Source organism: Mus caroli, chromosome 14, assembly GCF_900094665.2.
Source record: "Mus caroli chromosome 14, CAROLI_EIJ_v1.1, whole genome shotgun sequence".
Taxonomy (NCBI): domain Eukaryota; kingdom Metazoa; phylum Chordata; class Mammalia; order Rodentia; family Muridae; genus Mus; species Mus caroli.
In genome coordinates this window covers 45,209,382-45,222,295 of record NC_034583.1, presented here as the reverse complement: position 1 = coordinate 45,222,295, position 12,914 = coordinate 45,209,382, and the positions used below count along the sequence as shown (strand labels likewise).

Sequence of the window (12,914 nt, the reverse complement as noted above, 5' to 3'; positions counted from 1 at the left end):
GGTGGGTAGGGAAGTGGGGGGCGCTATGGGGGACTTTTGGGATAGCATTGGAAATGTAATTGAGGAAAATATGTAATAAAAATATTAAAAATTTTAAAAAAAGAAAGAAAGATGAAATTTCAAAACCTGCAAGTCATATAAAGTACTCAGAAATTGCTGGTTGTTTGTGAGCCTAGAGGCTGCCTGGGGCTGAAAAAAAGAAAAAGAAAAAGAAACCTGAGTATGCACCGTAGTTAAAACATTCCTGGGAACAGCTTGACCATAAGATAAGGGGAATGTGAAGACATAACAGGGCTATCTAAACTGAGTCAACAACTCACAGAACTCTGACACCCTGCACGTACATGTAATTTTTCTGCTGATGTTTGAATAAGCCAATAGTGTGTTGCTATGCTGAATTCCACACCCCTAAGCCCCTTACCCCATAAAACCCCCTAGCTTTCGAGCCTCATGGCTGACATCCGTTATCTTCTGTGTGAGATGCATGTCGGTCTGGAGCTCCGTAATTAAACGACCTCATGTAATTACATCAAGATGGTCCTTCGTGAATTTTGGGGTGCACGCCGAATCGGGAATTGAGTGGTGGGTTTCCCCACTAGGTTCTATCACCATCCTCTATCCATCATCTATCTATCCATCTATCTATCTATCCATCTATCTATCTATCTATCTATCTATCTATCTATCTATCTATCTATCTATCTATCTATCTATCTGAAGGTGTTTAAAATGAAAGAAAGATATAAAATGGATGTAGACAAAAATTTTGTTTCTCTGAAAGATCAGTGTGGTCTTTACATAAAGGAAGGAGGGGAGGCCATTCTTTGATGGGTACTTTGTAGCGCGGGCAAGGAATTTAGTTTCTCAAACACCTGATTTTCCTTTTTCTAAGTTTTTTTTTTTTTTGCACAGGCTAAGCATCGGAAGCTATCATTTCATTTATTAACCATCTCAGTATTTACTACCATGTAAGAATGAGGAAATGAAGCAAGAACATTTTGAAGCAGTCTGCCCAAATCCTCTCAGCTGATAAGTGGTAAGTCTGGAACTTCAACCCAAGAACTGGCCTCTGGAATGCTACTCTACTCTTCTAGGAGGGAAGACACAATAACTTTGGAATGTCCACTAAGTACTAAACAAACAAACAAACAACAACAACAACAAAACCACATGGAAATCACACAGCACAGTAGCTCCTCTACCTCAGACACTTATTTTTTGAATGAACAAATAATTCTCATTTCTTTTATTTTTAAAGAAAATGACAAAGATCCAAATTACCAGGTTTTTTAACTTAAGCTTAACATTTCATATTTAAAGAACTGTCAGAACTGATGAAGTTGTCAGCACTCATGCATAACTAGAAAACATCCTTAATTTACACTAAACCATGTATCTTGACACTGACACCATTGCATACACCAGCAAGATTTTGCTGAAAGGACCCTGATATAGCTGTCTCTTGTGAGGCTATGCCAGGGCCTGGCAAACACAGAAATGGATGCTCACAGTCAGCTATTGGATGGAACACAGGGCCCCTCCTCTAGGAGGATCTAGAGAAAGTACCCAAGGAGCTAAAGGGTCTGCAACCCTATAGGTGGAACAACAATATGAACTAACAAGTACCCCTGGAGCTCATGTCTCTCGCTGCATATGTAGCAGAAGATGGCCTAGTCGGCCATCATTGAGAAGAGAGGCCCCTTGGTCTTGTAAACTCTATATGCCTCAGTACAGGGGAACTCCAGGGCCAAGAAGTGGGAGTGGGTGGGTAGGGGAGTGTGGGGAGAAGGGTCTGGGGAACTTTTGGGATAGCATTTGAAATGTAAATGAAGAAAATACCTAATAAAAAAAATAAATACACTAAACCAGTAATGTATTGATGCAGTAATTCATCAGAAACGACTGATGATAAAACTGAGTTATTTCTGTAGAAGGGTCATCTGGCAATGTTACCTTCACAGCAGGCAATCACTACTCACTCACATTTCAGCTCAGTAGGGATAGCTGCTATTGCAACTAGGTGTTCTCCCAATTTAACTCGTGAGATCAGAGGGCAGCAAGGAGCTCAGCACTTTAGATAGACATCAGGCATGAACTGCTTCCTTTTGAGTCTCAGAAAGATAACTATTGCATGTTTTCTCTCAATTGTTGATCCTAGACTTAAGTGTATGTGTGTTTGTGTGTGTGTATGTGTGGGCGTGTGTGTTCACAAAAAGCTGGTGGTTGTACCCTCTAACCTCCGAGCTCTGGCCCTAGGAACACTCAGGCCTGCTGAGCTCCAGGAACACCCAGGTTAGACCCCACCCCACCTTTTCCCTGCCTGCAGGGTCCACTTGGGATATAACCATCAGAGGTAAGCTGAACTCTGTTCCCTAAACTCCATTGTATTTTTAATGATGGTTCTTAAATTGCTTTAACCTCACTTGTAGCCCACCACCACCAGAGATAGTAGAAAGGGAAGGATAAGGGGAAAGTGGACCTGTCTAGAACGGTTCCTTGGAGCAATTCCCATCTGTGTTGTCTGGAAATCGGCAGTTCAGTTCACAGGTTTGCTGGTAATGCCAGCTCGATCCACTCATGAACACTTCATGGATACACCACCAGTCCAGTTCGGTACAGTCCCATTAGCATCAGGTGACATGACCTAGCAGAGACAGCCAGGCTTCAGCCTTGGCTCAAGTTAGCAGGAGGGACCAAAAGGAACATCCAGAGAAGTTCTCAGCTGTGCCTCTCTCAGGAAAACAAAGATCATCTAAGATAGGAGACCCACAAGGTGTTGCACAGCTAGCTGTACCAGCTCTCTCTCTATTATGGAGTCCTATTTATACTCTCCAAACATCACTTATCCTTCATGTGCCTTGCTTCAGCATGGGCCTTGCCTCTCATCATGTGCATCCAATCATCCCGAGTTCCTGACAAATGGAGCTCAACTACACAATGTAAGCCGGACCATACATGTGTGTTGTTAGCAAAGACTCCTTCATCATATGTCCTTTCACGTGTTTGCTTTAGCAGAACATCCTCTCTTCTGTGTCTGTTTGAACAAAATATTCCTTCACGAGTTTGCCATAGTCTTTCACCTATGTCCACTTTGGGAAAACACCCCTTCACATGTTTGCCGCAGCAAAACACCATCCAACACAACTTACTCTACAGAGAACTCTTGTTTCTCATATATATATATATATATAATTTGATGTTTGTGAGTAGTTTAGGCCATGAAACTAGAAAAGAAAAGATCATTAGAGAGAAAAAAAAATCTTAGAGGTGGTTGGGAAATGTAAAAAAAGAAGCAGAAAATACTAGAGTACCCACATACAAGTGACATGGGGCTTGTCGTGGGGAATCATGGAGCTAATAGGAGAAGTGCCAGTGATGGGAGAAGAGGAGTATGAAATCATCAACAGAATGAGTGAAAAACTCAAGGCAAGTCTATTACGTTGGGCATTGATTACTAAAACTAATTAAAGTATTCAAGTTATAAGTAAGACTTGAAAAAGAACTACCCTTCTCTTCCACATTTGGAGTGTGCTGGAGCCTGATTTTTCAAGGAAGGAAAATGGAAAGATTTAGATAAAGACTTCCCAACTGCTTGTGTTTGAGAAAAGACTTACAGGAAGTGCAGTCTGTCAACAGGCTGGGATTGGATGGGACAGCACCATGGGCAGGCAAGGGACAGCACACAGGTCCTGATAGGGAAATGTGACCTGTGTGTTTCTTTCCCTCTGGCTCCTCACACTTCACACACAGCACAGGGCTGCAGAAGAAGCTTTCTGAGATGATCAGTTGATGATTTTTCAATTTATCAACTTCCAGTTTGTTAGGGTCAGTTACCACCAATAATGTCATCATCACTGAGACACCTGGCCACTCTTCTCTGGACCACTGTTTCTCCCTGTGAAATCCCTGCTCTTTAGTTCTTGGTACTACACTCTGCTGACAACCGTACTCAGAATTGCTATTCAAAATTAGGGGAATCTTTGTCCCAATCTTTAACATCAAATATGAGAAAAATAAAACTGTCTTATAGAGAGTTGGGCACCTGAATTAGATAGATTGTGAAATATGTATCGTAGTCTCTCATGCATATTGATAGTAACTAAAATATATCAGCTTCATTTTTTCATAGTTTCTTCGTTTTTTTTTTTTCTTTCCTTCAGTGTCTGGGTTCATGGCTTATTTCTGCTTAATCTTCTCTCCAGATGAGTTTGATGAACATAGTCATCATCTCCCCCTATCTTCTTAGGGTCATTTCTCTCTGGCTGCAGTAACACACTTGTGATGCTCAGAACAGAAATGGCATAGAAGAATGGAGCTTGATTTTCATTTCCCTGATGAAAGCCCATGCTGAGTGTATTTATCGCTTACTTATTGGGTATCGTTTGTGAAGTAGCGAAGCTTTACCATGGTTATTTCTTTTCTTACTGATTTTGTAAAATGTTTGTATTGCTCATTTGAATCCTTTTCAGATACACACATCATAGACAGGCGCCGAGGCTCTTGCCAGGGGTATTCAGGATGCTGAGCAGTTAATAGAGGTCAGACAGGGCAACATGATAAAACTATCTCTAAAAATAAACTAAAGAACTATGCATTGCAAAACATAGTCTTTCAGTGCGTGAGTGAACTTTTCTCCTTTTGTTTGTTTGTTTTTAAGGTAGCATACAGCTATTACTCAGAACAGTGTCAAACTGGCAATCCTCCCCCTCAGCCTCACAAGTCATTAAAAACTACAGTCAGGTGCCACTGTGCTCAGCTTGAGGAAACTTTAGTAAGGACAATTGAAAACAAATTTTAATTTCACAGAGTGTTATCTTGAAAGTTTTATTCATTTTCTTTTGAGCTCTTTAAAAATGCTTTTCCTTGTTAACTTCTGTGGCTTCTGAAGAAGTATTAAACATGTTTCTTAGAGAAGAGAATATAAATTTTACATCTGTTAACAAGATTTTGCTGTTTGGATGTAGTGAGTCATCTAACTGTGCATTCCCTTCCCTTGTCTGCCTGGGATTCTGCCAAAATCAGAGAGGTGGACATGTAGAACCCCTTAGCTCACAGTTTCTTTTCTGGTCTTTAGTTTGGGAGGGCTTGCTAATGTCACATTGAAATCTCAGATCATTACTGACTAGGGACCCAGGGGAAATTTTATGTCACTTAGTGGTTATTTTGTTGAACAGAGAGCCAAAGCTCCATGCGCTCATACTCACAAGGCTTACCCTCTGTGGCTGTGTATTGGCTCTCTTCAGCTCCTTGACTAACTTTGTTCTGAGGTCCACTCTTTCAGATATGAGACTTTCTGTGCCACGTTTACACCTTTCATTGCTTGGTGTGCTGTTATTCTTCTGACTGTCAGTTTTCGATGTTCTTGTTGAAGAGGCGTTTACTGGAGACAGTTGGTTAACACTGCTGATTAACCTGTGGCTTTTCTTCAGTGAGTTGAGGCCACTTACTTTTAAAATTATACTGAGAGAACTTGCTGTTTCCCATGGTTTTGTGGGTTACGATTTTGGTTGATTGGCCTATTGTTCTTTCCTTCCTTCCCTGTTTACATTGGGGGTTTCAAGGTTTGCTGTTTGCACATGATATACTCCCGAGTACCCTGCTCCTTCCCTGAGATGTATTCTATCCTGTGCTCTTTTGGATGCCACTGTCTTTCTTCTGTGCACAGTACTCCCTTCAGGATTTCCTGGCTGTGCTGTTATGAATTTCCTTAACATGTGCTTATCTTGAAATTTCTTATTTCTCTATCATTTTAAAGAAGTAACTTTGCCAACTGTAGCAGTCCTGTGACGACGACGTGTCTCTCTGAACAGGAGATGAAGGCCTGGTGGGCACAGTGTTCCTGAGTCTCAGTCAGGGTGTGTGCCTGGTCATATCTCAGTGAAGTTTTCAATGCTCTTGAGGTTGGATCTATATTTCTTTCTTTAGCTTTGGAGAATTCTCTGCTACATTCTAATTCAGTATATTGTTTGTGTTGTCAGACTTTATCTCAGCTCCCTTATCTGTCCCACGGATTCCCAGGTTTTGTCTCTGTAATGTGTTTCAGAGTTCTTGGAAATTTTGGGTATGCTCATTAGTTTCTTTCTTCCCATGTTTCTGATCCACTCTGTCCAATATTGTCTGTCAACGATGCTTTCCACTGTGTTTAATTTAATTTCCCAGCATTTATATTTGGTTCATTTTCAGAGTCTCAATTTTCTTGCTGGGTTTTTCTTCATGTCTTTCAATTTCCCCTCCAAGATACTGTTTCACGCACTTTGTAACTTCCTTGTCTAGGTCCTGAATTGATTTTCTTGCTCTCTTCATCTGCTTATTTGAGTGCCATCTATTATCGTTGATCTTTTTTGTTGTTGTTGTTCTTCAAAGCCAGAATCTGATAACATTTTCTGGCATTTCGGCTGTCTCCTTATCTTTGGTATCCACTACAGAGGAGATGTGAGATTGCAGGGGTTGCTTTAGAGTCTCAACTTAAATTATCTAGAAATAGATTTCCCAGCATTTCCTTCCCCATGTGGCTCTGCTTCAGGGTTGGACATGAAATAGAAAAGTATAGAAGACTTGGAAGAAAGGATTGATACTTTTATGTTTTATATGACTGCATATTTGGGCCCATGCCATTCTCCCAAATTCACCCATACCAGGAATGTGCCAGGCTGGGACCCTCAGGTGCTTTCAGTTCTGTATGTGACATGGTGGCAAATGGCCTGACTTGTTCTGAAGCCCTCAAATAAGAGAGACTGAAGAGGGGAGATTTGTCCTGGATTCCAATTTTCTTATGGTTCTCACTGCACTTTCACGGGTCTCGGTTCACACAGATGCTGCCCTCATGCATCTCTCTTTCCCACCTAATGAACTAGCTGGTGACCTTCAGTACCTCAGTGCTCAGTGCCAGATGCAAAGAAAAAGATTGGTAGGCACTCCCCAGTCACCCCCAGTCATTGATGGGTGAATTCCTTCTACTATCTCACTACTTATTCCCTGTTCCCAGACTACTTCACTCCTGATGGTAACTTTCAAAGGGAATGATGTTCTTTGTTATTCCAGACACCCAGTCTGAGGTATGCACTGTTACCACCTTGAAGAGAAAGTAACACTTTAAATTATTATGATGCAAGATTCCCAGCTGTAGAACATACTGTTTGTTCTCTATGAGCTAATTTTTGCTAAAATATATTCAAGACAATGTATTATATAAAAAAGTTGCTTATGATAACTATTTCCAAATGTTATAGATGGGTGCTTTACTTAGAAACGCATGTCTGATACAGACTGCAGATGAGGCAGCCACCATTCTTCTCTGGGATGTGCAGATGTGCTTCTCAGCTGGGCTCCTGAGTTAGACAATGCTTAAGGAGCGCCCATTTTTGTTAAGCTTGTCCTGTCACCTCAAACAGTGTATATGGGATCCCAGAAAGCACAGGAATAATTCATTGAATTTTCCAGCCTTGAAGCTAAAATGATTATACCTGTGTAGATGTTCTAAGTTCTGCTTTGTCTCATATGAACAGCCCAGGGCAACTTCTTCCCCCTTCTTCCTGCTTGTGCTGGTTGGACCTGAGTTAATTTCTGCCCTTCATAGGGTCCTGTAGATTGATTCTACAGGGTAGAACATTCAGAAAACACAGCTGGTTGTGCAATGTGAATAAAATATTGTAGGAATTAAATTAGCTTGAGATTCAAAGACAAACCTAACTAAAGACATATTCTGCTTGCTTTTCTTCAATCCCTGTTCCCCCTCAGGTCTATGTGATTTGCAATATGCCTGGACAATACTTCCTGCTTAATATTCTTAGCTATATGTGAAACATGCATACCAGAGAAATCCAAGACTACCAGCACACAGGGAAGACTATGGGGAAGCATAAGTCTCTCTGTAGGACACATGTTTCTTACACTGCCTCAAGCAGGAAGTGGGCTTTGTTTGAACATAGACTACAAGTTCCATGTACAGAGAGAAAAAGCATAGCTCACCACAGACTATTATTTGCATCCTTGTCTTTCTTGGTTGTCAAAAGAGACAGCACTTTAAAGGGATTATGGGAAAATCCATGCTTAGAGTCGAGCTGCTTTGCATACATGGGTGTTACTCTGTGGGATCATTTTGGGGACCCAAAGTCAAATTCACCATGCGCCATATGAGATCTTTAATGCACTTACAGATCATGGTCATATGTTTATGTCTCTACATCTATTGTCTAATAAAGATTAATTTTTATTTATTTTTTTAAAGGAAGGCAAAGCTGATTTACTTTAAATTATTGACACAAGACACACAGATCAACTCCAAATCAGAGAAGACTAGGGTTTCTAATTGAATAACAGAGGGTTACCAAAAGGTAGATACATTTGAATGGAAAGTCACAGAAGCCATGAATTGTGGATAAGCCATAGTTTTGAGGCTTGTGTTTCTGTAAAGTCTGTAACGACTCCCATGGTGTGGCCCCACTTGACATATTGCCTCATCTGAGGAAACCATATTGAATCCTGTAGATTCTCAGTTAAGTCCTTTACACTATCAGCAAGCACTTCCCAGCATCCACAATAACGTTCAGGTTTGGTTGCAATATATGGGATGGATCCCTAAAAGTCTTGGAAAGATCAGGAATTCAAGGCCCATACCTAAACATAGTAAAAAGCAATATACAGCAAACCAGTAGCCAACAGCAAACTAAATGAAGAGAAACTTGAAGCAATCTCACTAAAATCAGGGACTAGATAAAGCTGCCCTATCTATTCAATATAGTACTTGCAGTTCTAGCTAGAGCAATTAGACAACAAAAGGGGTCAAAGGGATACAAATTGGAAAGGAAGAAGTCAAAATATCATGATATGCAGATGATATGATTGTATACTTAAGTGACCCCAAAAATTCTACCAGAGAGCTCCTACAGCTGATAGAGATTAAGTTTTTAAAAAGCCTCACAGATCCCCTAATTTCCCCATGAAACACTGGCATCTGAAAAAATCTTCCTCCCTTACTAAGTGCTAGGGTCTACTAAATTCTGCAATTAATAAATCTATTTCTAAATCATGTGGTAAAGGGCAATTCTTCAGAATTCTAGAAGATCCCTGTTTGCTTATGCTCTGTGAAATTGTAACAGGAATAACATAATGGCCTGATGTGCATCATGGGGACCTGTGTGTGGGTCCCCAGCAGTCATATCAGAATCCAGATACTGTAGTGTGCACCTGCAGGTCTCCAGCAGCCATGTCATAACCCAGATGCTGTGGGATGCAGCTGAGGAACCCCAGCAACCATGTCATAACCCAGATTCTGTGGGGTGCAGCTACAGTTTCAGTTCTGGGGAATGCCCAATCTATTATAATAGGCAAGCTCCAAGTTCAATCAAAGACCCTGCTTTCAAATAGAACAGATGAAGAGCCATAAAGGAAGATGACCAATGTGGGCCTCTGGCCTCCACTTGTGTATACCCAGATAATTCATACATATGCTGCAACAACAACAACAACAGCAACAACTACTACAGCAACTTTGTCCTCAAGTATTCAGTCTGACTTATTAAGTTCTCTATATTTTACTTGCAAAACAATCTCAGATTTAGCTTGCCAAGTATCCTCATGATACAAGGCTATTTTTTACCCTCACAACACATGATACACATAACATGGATATACTTAGGGGCATGTTAATACCACCTAAATGGGTGGTTGAATTTTTGTATACATCTGTATAATCATTTAGAATGTAGCTCTTAATTTTTCAATTCTTCTCATTATTTTTAATGCCTTAGTTAAATAAATTTACTGATTAAAATAAGTCAAGAGGCAATCAGAAAAGAAAGTATTAACAAGGTCTTTGAAAAATTCCAGTTCTTTGTTATAAGTTTAAATAACAGATTAATGAGTGCCTCTGGGAGCAGTTTCTGGAAACTGAGATCTGCTCTGTTGACAATTTGACAACTGAGGGCATGTCCCATCATTCCATCTCTGTAGCTAAGCAGGAGACTACAGGAGCTCTCAACAGCCTGGACTGCTCTCACTGGCATAGTTGTGTTCCTATTCTATGCCCTTGATAAAGAAGATGCAAGCTCTCTTATAGGCTCTAAAATCTGTTTTAGGGGTATACTAAGTTTGAATGTATTATGCTGGGAGAATTGTCTCATTAGGAAAATTCTTTTGACTTTCTGTGTAATATAATTGGCAAACCGTACTGTCTGGTAAAGAATGAAGCTTAAAATGTCTGAGACATGGATCAATGGTAAACAGCACTTGGTGCTCAGTCATGAGAGTGGGAGTTCAGAGTCCAGTTTGCTGGCTGTCCAGCAAGTGCTTATTACTGAGATGACTAAGCACACCCTGTTCTCACTTCAGGTTGTGCTTGCTTACACAGCTCTCAGACCTTCACTTCCCTTCTCACAATGGTCGTGCCTACCTTGGCAACACATTGGAGACTTCTATGGTCTTGTCTATTGTGCAGATATGTTAACCAAAATTATTAAAGTAAATCAAAATAACTAGAAAAGATATATGTAAAAAGTAATTGGTATGTTCTGTCTAAATTGCTATGCTCTGCCAGGAATGAATGTTTCAAGGTTACTTTGATATTACTTTCATCTAACTTTGATATAAATTATGGTCTTTGTATTTTTTTGTCTTTAAAATATCTGTACCTCTGAACTCTTATACTATGAGACATTCAGAGGCATTAGCTGGTGTAGGGGTAGTGCTGATGCTGAGGTCCTGTTCCTTATTGGTTCTTGATGTATCAGTATAGAAGCCATGGGCCAATTGTTAGGTAGAAGGAATAGGCTGGACTTCCAGGTTCCTGGAGGCAAGCAGAGAGACAGAAGAGAGACAGAGTTAGCCATGCTTCTGATGAAGAAAAGTCAACCCGCAATGTCAGATCTCAAAACAGAGTGGCCACACAGGCTACTTCTACAGGCGGGTGGTAAGGGATGTTTAGCAGGGACTAGATGTAACTGAGCAACTAAAGTTTAGGGCAGGTGGGAAGTGTGGAGATAAGAATATTGATAAAGGCCTGGTTTTCCAGGCTGGAGATAATGGCACCCAGCAACAGGTGGGAAGTGTGGAGATAAGAATATTGATAAAGGCCTGGTTTTCCATTATTCTGGATATAATGGCTCCCAGCAACTGTGTCAAAAGGCAAGTTGAAAATGAACAGCTGTGTGCCTGTGTCTTTTATCCATGGATTCAAGGGAAGCTGGGTGGGGGCTGGCAGCCCAGCCTATTCCCAGAGCTTAGGTAGGGTAGCTAATGTAAAATTCTTGAATTTCTTGAAAGTAGATGAGAATATGAAAGGCAAAACAAGAGGAAGTAGAGGAGGTCAGTGGTCATGTGAATCACTGCTTCCCTGGTCATCAGAGGAAATTAAGGTAAAAGAAAAATCTGTTTGATTTCTATTCCAGAAGCCAAAGTCAAGGTCTCCTAATGCTGGGCTGTAACAACCACACATTCATAATGCTGTTGACAAGAGTGCAGGGAGACAGGGCCTCTAATGTACAGTTGCCACAAACCAATCACACAGAGAACTATTTTTACAACCATTCTGGAAAGCAATTCATCTAAACTAGTTAAGGAAATAGATGTAAAACTCCAGCTGCAAAGGGAGACTGGGGAAAGCAAGCTGTGACTCCAGCTTGGTCTGTCTCTGGTCCAATAGTCTAATCCTTACACTCACTGAGTGACCCCTTCACCTGCTGCTGCAAATGAAAACTCCTCTGCATCTCTGCCAGGCTCCACCCACAACAGGGCTTTGCTGGAGCCTCAGCTGCAGGTTTGGGTATGGGCTGCAGGTGCCTGGAGAGCACTGTGCACTTGCTGCACAGAAGTAGGTGGCTGAGTCTCCAGGCTGAGAGTCTGCGATGTGTAAGGAGAGCTTTTTCTCCCTTTTACTGAAGAAGATTGTGAATCGTCCATCTTCCTTTTTATTGGACACTGAACGTATGGCTATCAGGAATACAGGGCCTTCCCCAGGGAACTGCTGGTACCATGGGAAGTAGTCAAAATTACTGTTCTCATAACTGCAGTTCAGAATTGCAGTCTCTCCTTCCCAGACTGTCAGAGACTGGGGACTTTGTCTCACCTGCTGCTGGTCACGTTTCTCCTTCTGCTGGCCACTCACCCCTGTGTAGAGAAATAGCAACTGTTGTTAGGTTCCCAGGAATGTACTTCCTGCTTAGATATCATGACTTGCCTGGTGCCCCAAGTCTCTCATGCCTCCACATTAATCCCACATTCTCGGATTTCTCCTTCATAACTCACCAGCTAGGTGAAGGCCTAGGAGTAAACACGATGCTGTCAGGATCTTGTCCATTCCTCCTAGACTGAAGCTTGGGGGAACTCAGGTGGCCTTTTGTCTTCCACAGAACACTGACTCCAACTTCACAGGCACCTCAGCTCTTTGAGCAGGCTCCACCCTTCACAGAAGCTCTTTCTGACATAGAAAGCACTTCCTGTTCTTCTCAAATTTAGTATCTATGAAAATAGAGTCATGAGGACTACAAATCCCTTCCTTATAAGGACATTAAACATTGGTGGTAACAATGTATGTTGTTATGGCTACCTACTAAAGCTGTATAGACATTGATATGCCCATAAATCAGAGTTTGGCTCAAAAGTCATCAAAGAAGTTTCATACAATAGATAGGAATATGAATTAACACAGAGCCCCACTGGACAATATACACAGAGTGAGAGAGGTGGGAACACTCAACCCTAAATGGGATGTTCTCATCAATGTACCCCCTCAATGTTTGGATCCATTTAGAAGAAGAGGTGGAAAGATTGTAAGAGCCAGAGGCTGTGAACAACTCCAAGGAACAGTATTTTCCAGACACAGCAGGACTGATGCACATATGATCTCACAGAGACTGTGACAGGCAGCATGCATGAAACCTGCAAATGTTCAAAATAGAAAAATCCAAGTACTGGGAAGG

At 41.2% G+C, this 12,914-nt stretch overlaps 1 protein-coding gene across 1 annotated transcript in view; it reads right to left on the bottom strand.

The window, feature by feature from the left end:
- LOC110309056 (immunoglobulin kappa light chain-like) overlaps positions 1–12,309 on the bottom strand; it is a 447,110-nt gene extending 434,801 nt beyond the window's left edge. Inside the window, exons 1-2 of the mRNA XM_029469031.1 lie at positions 12,241–12,309; positions 11,787–12,102 (exon numbers count right to left, since the gene is read on the bottom strand). Of these exons, the coding sequence (XP_029324891.1) occupies positions 11,787–12,102; positions 12,241–12,292 (368 nt within the window). The 5' untranslated portion in view covers positions 12,293–12,309. The remainder of the gene's footprint in view (positions 1–11,786; positions 12,103–12,240) is intronic.
- Positions 12,310–12,914: the final 605 nt, after the last annotated feature.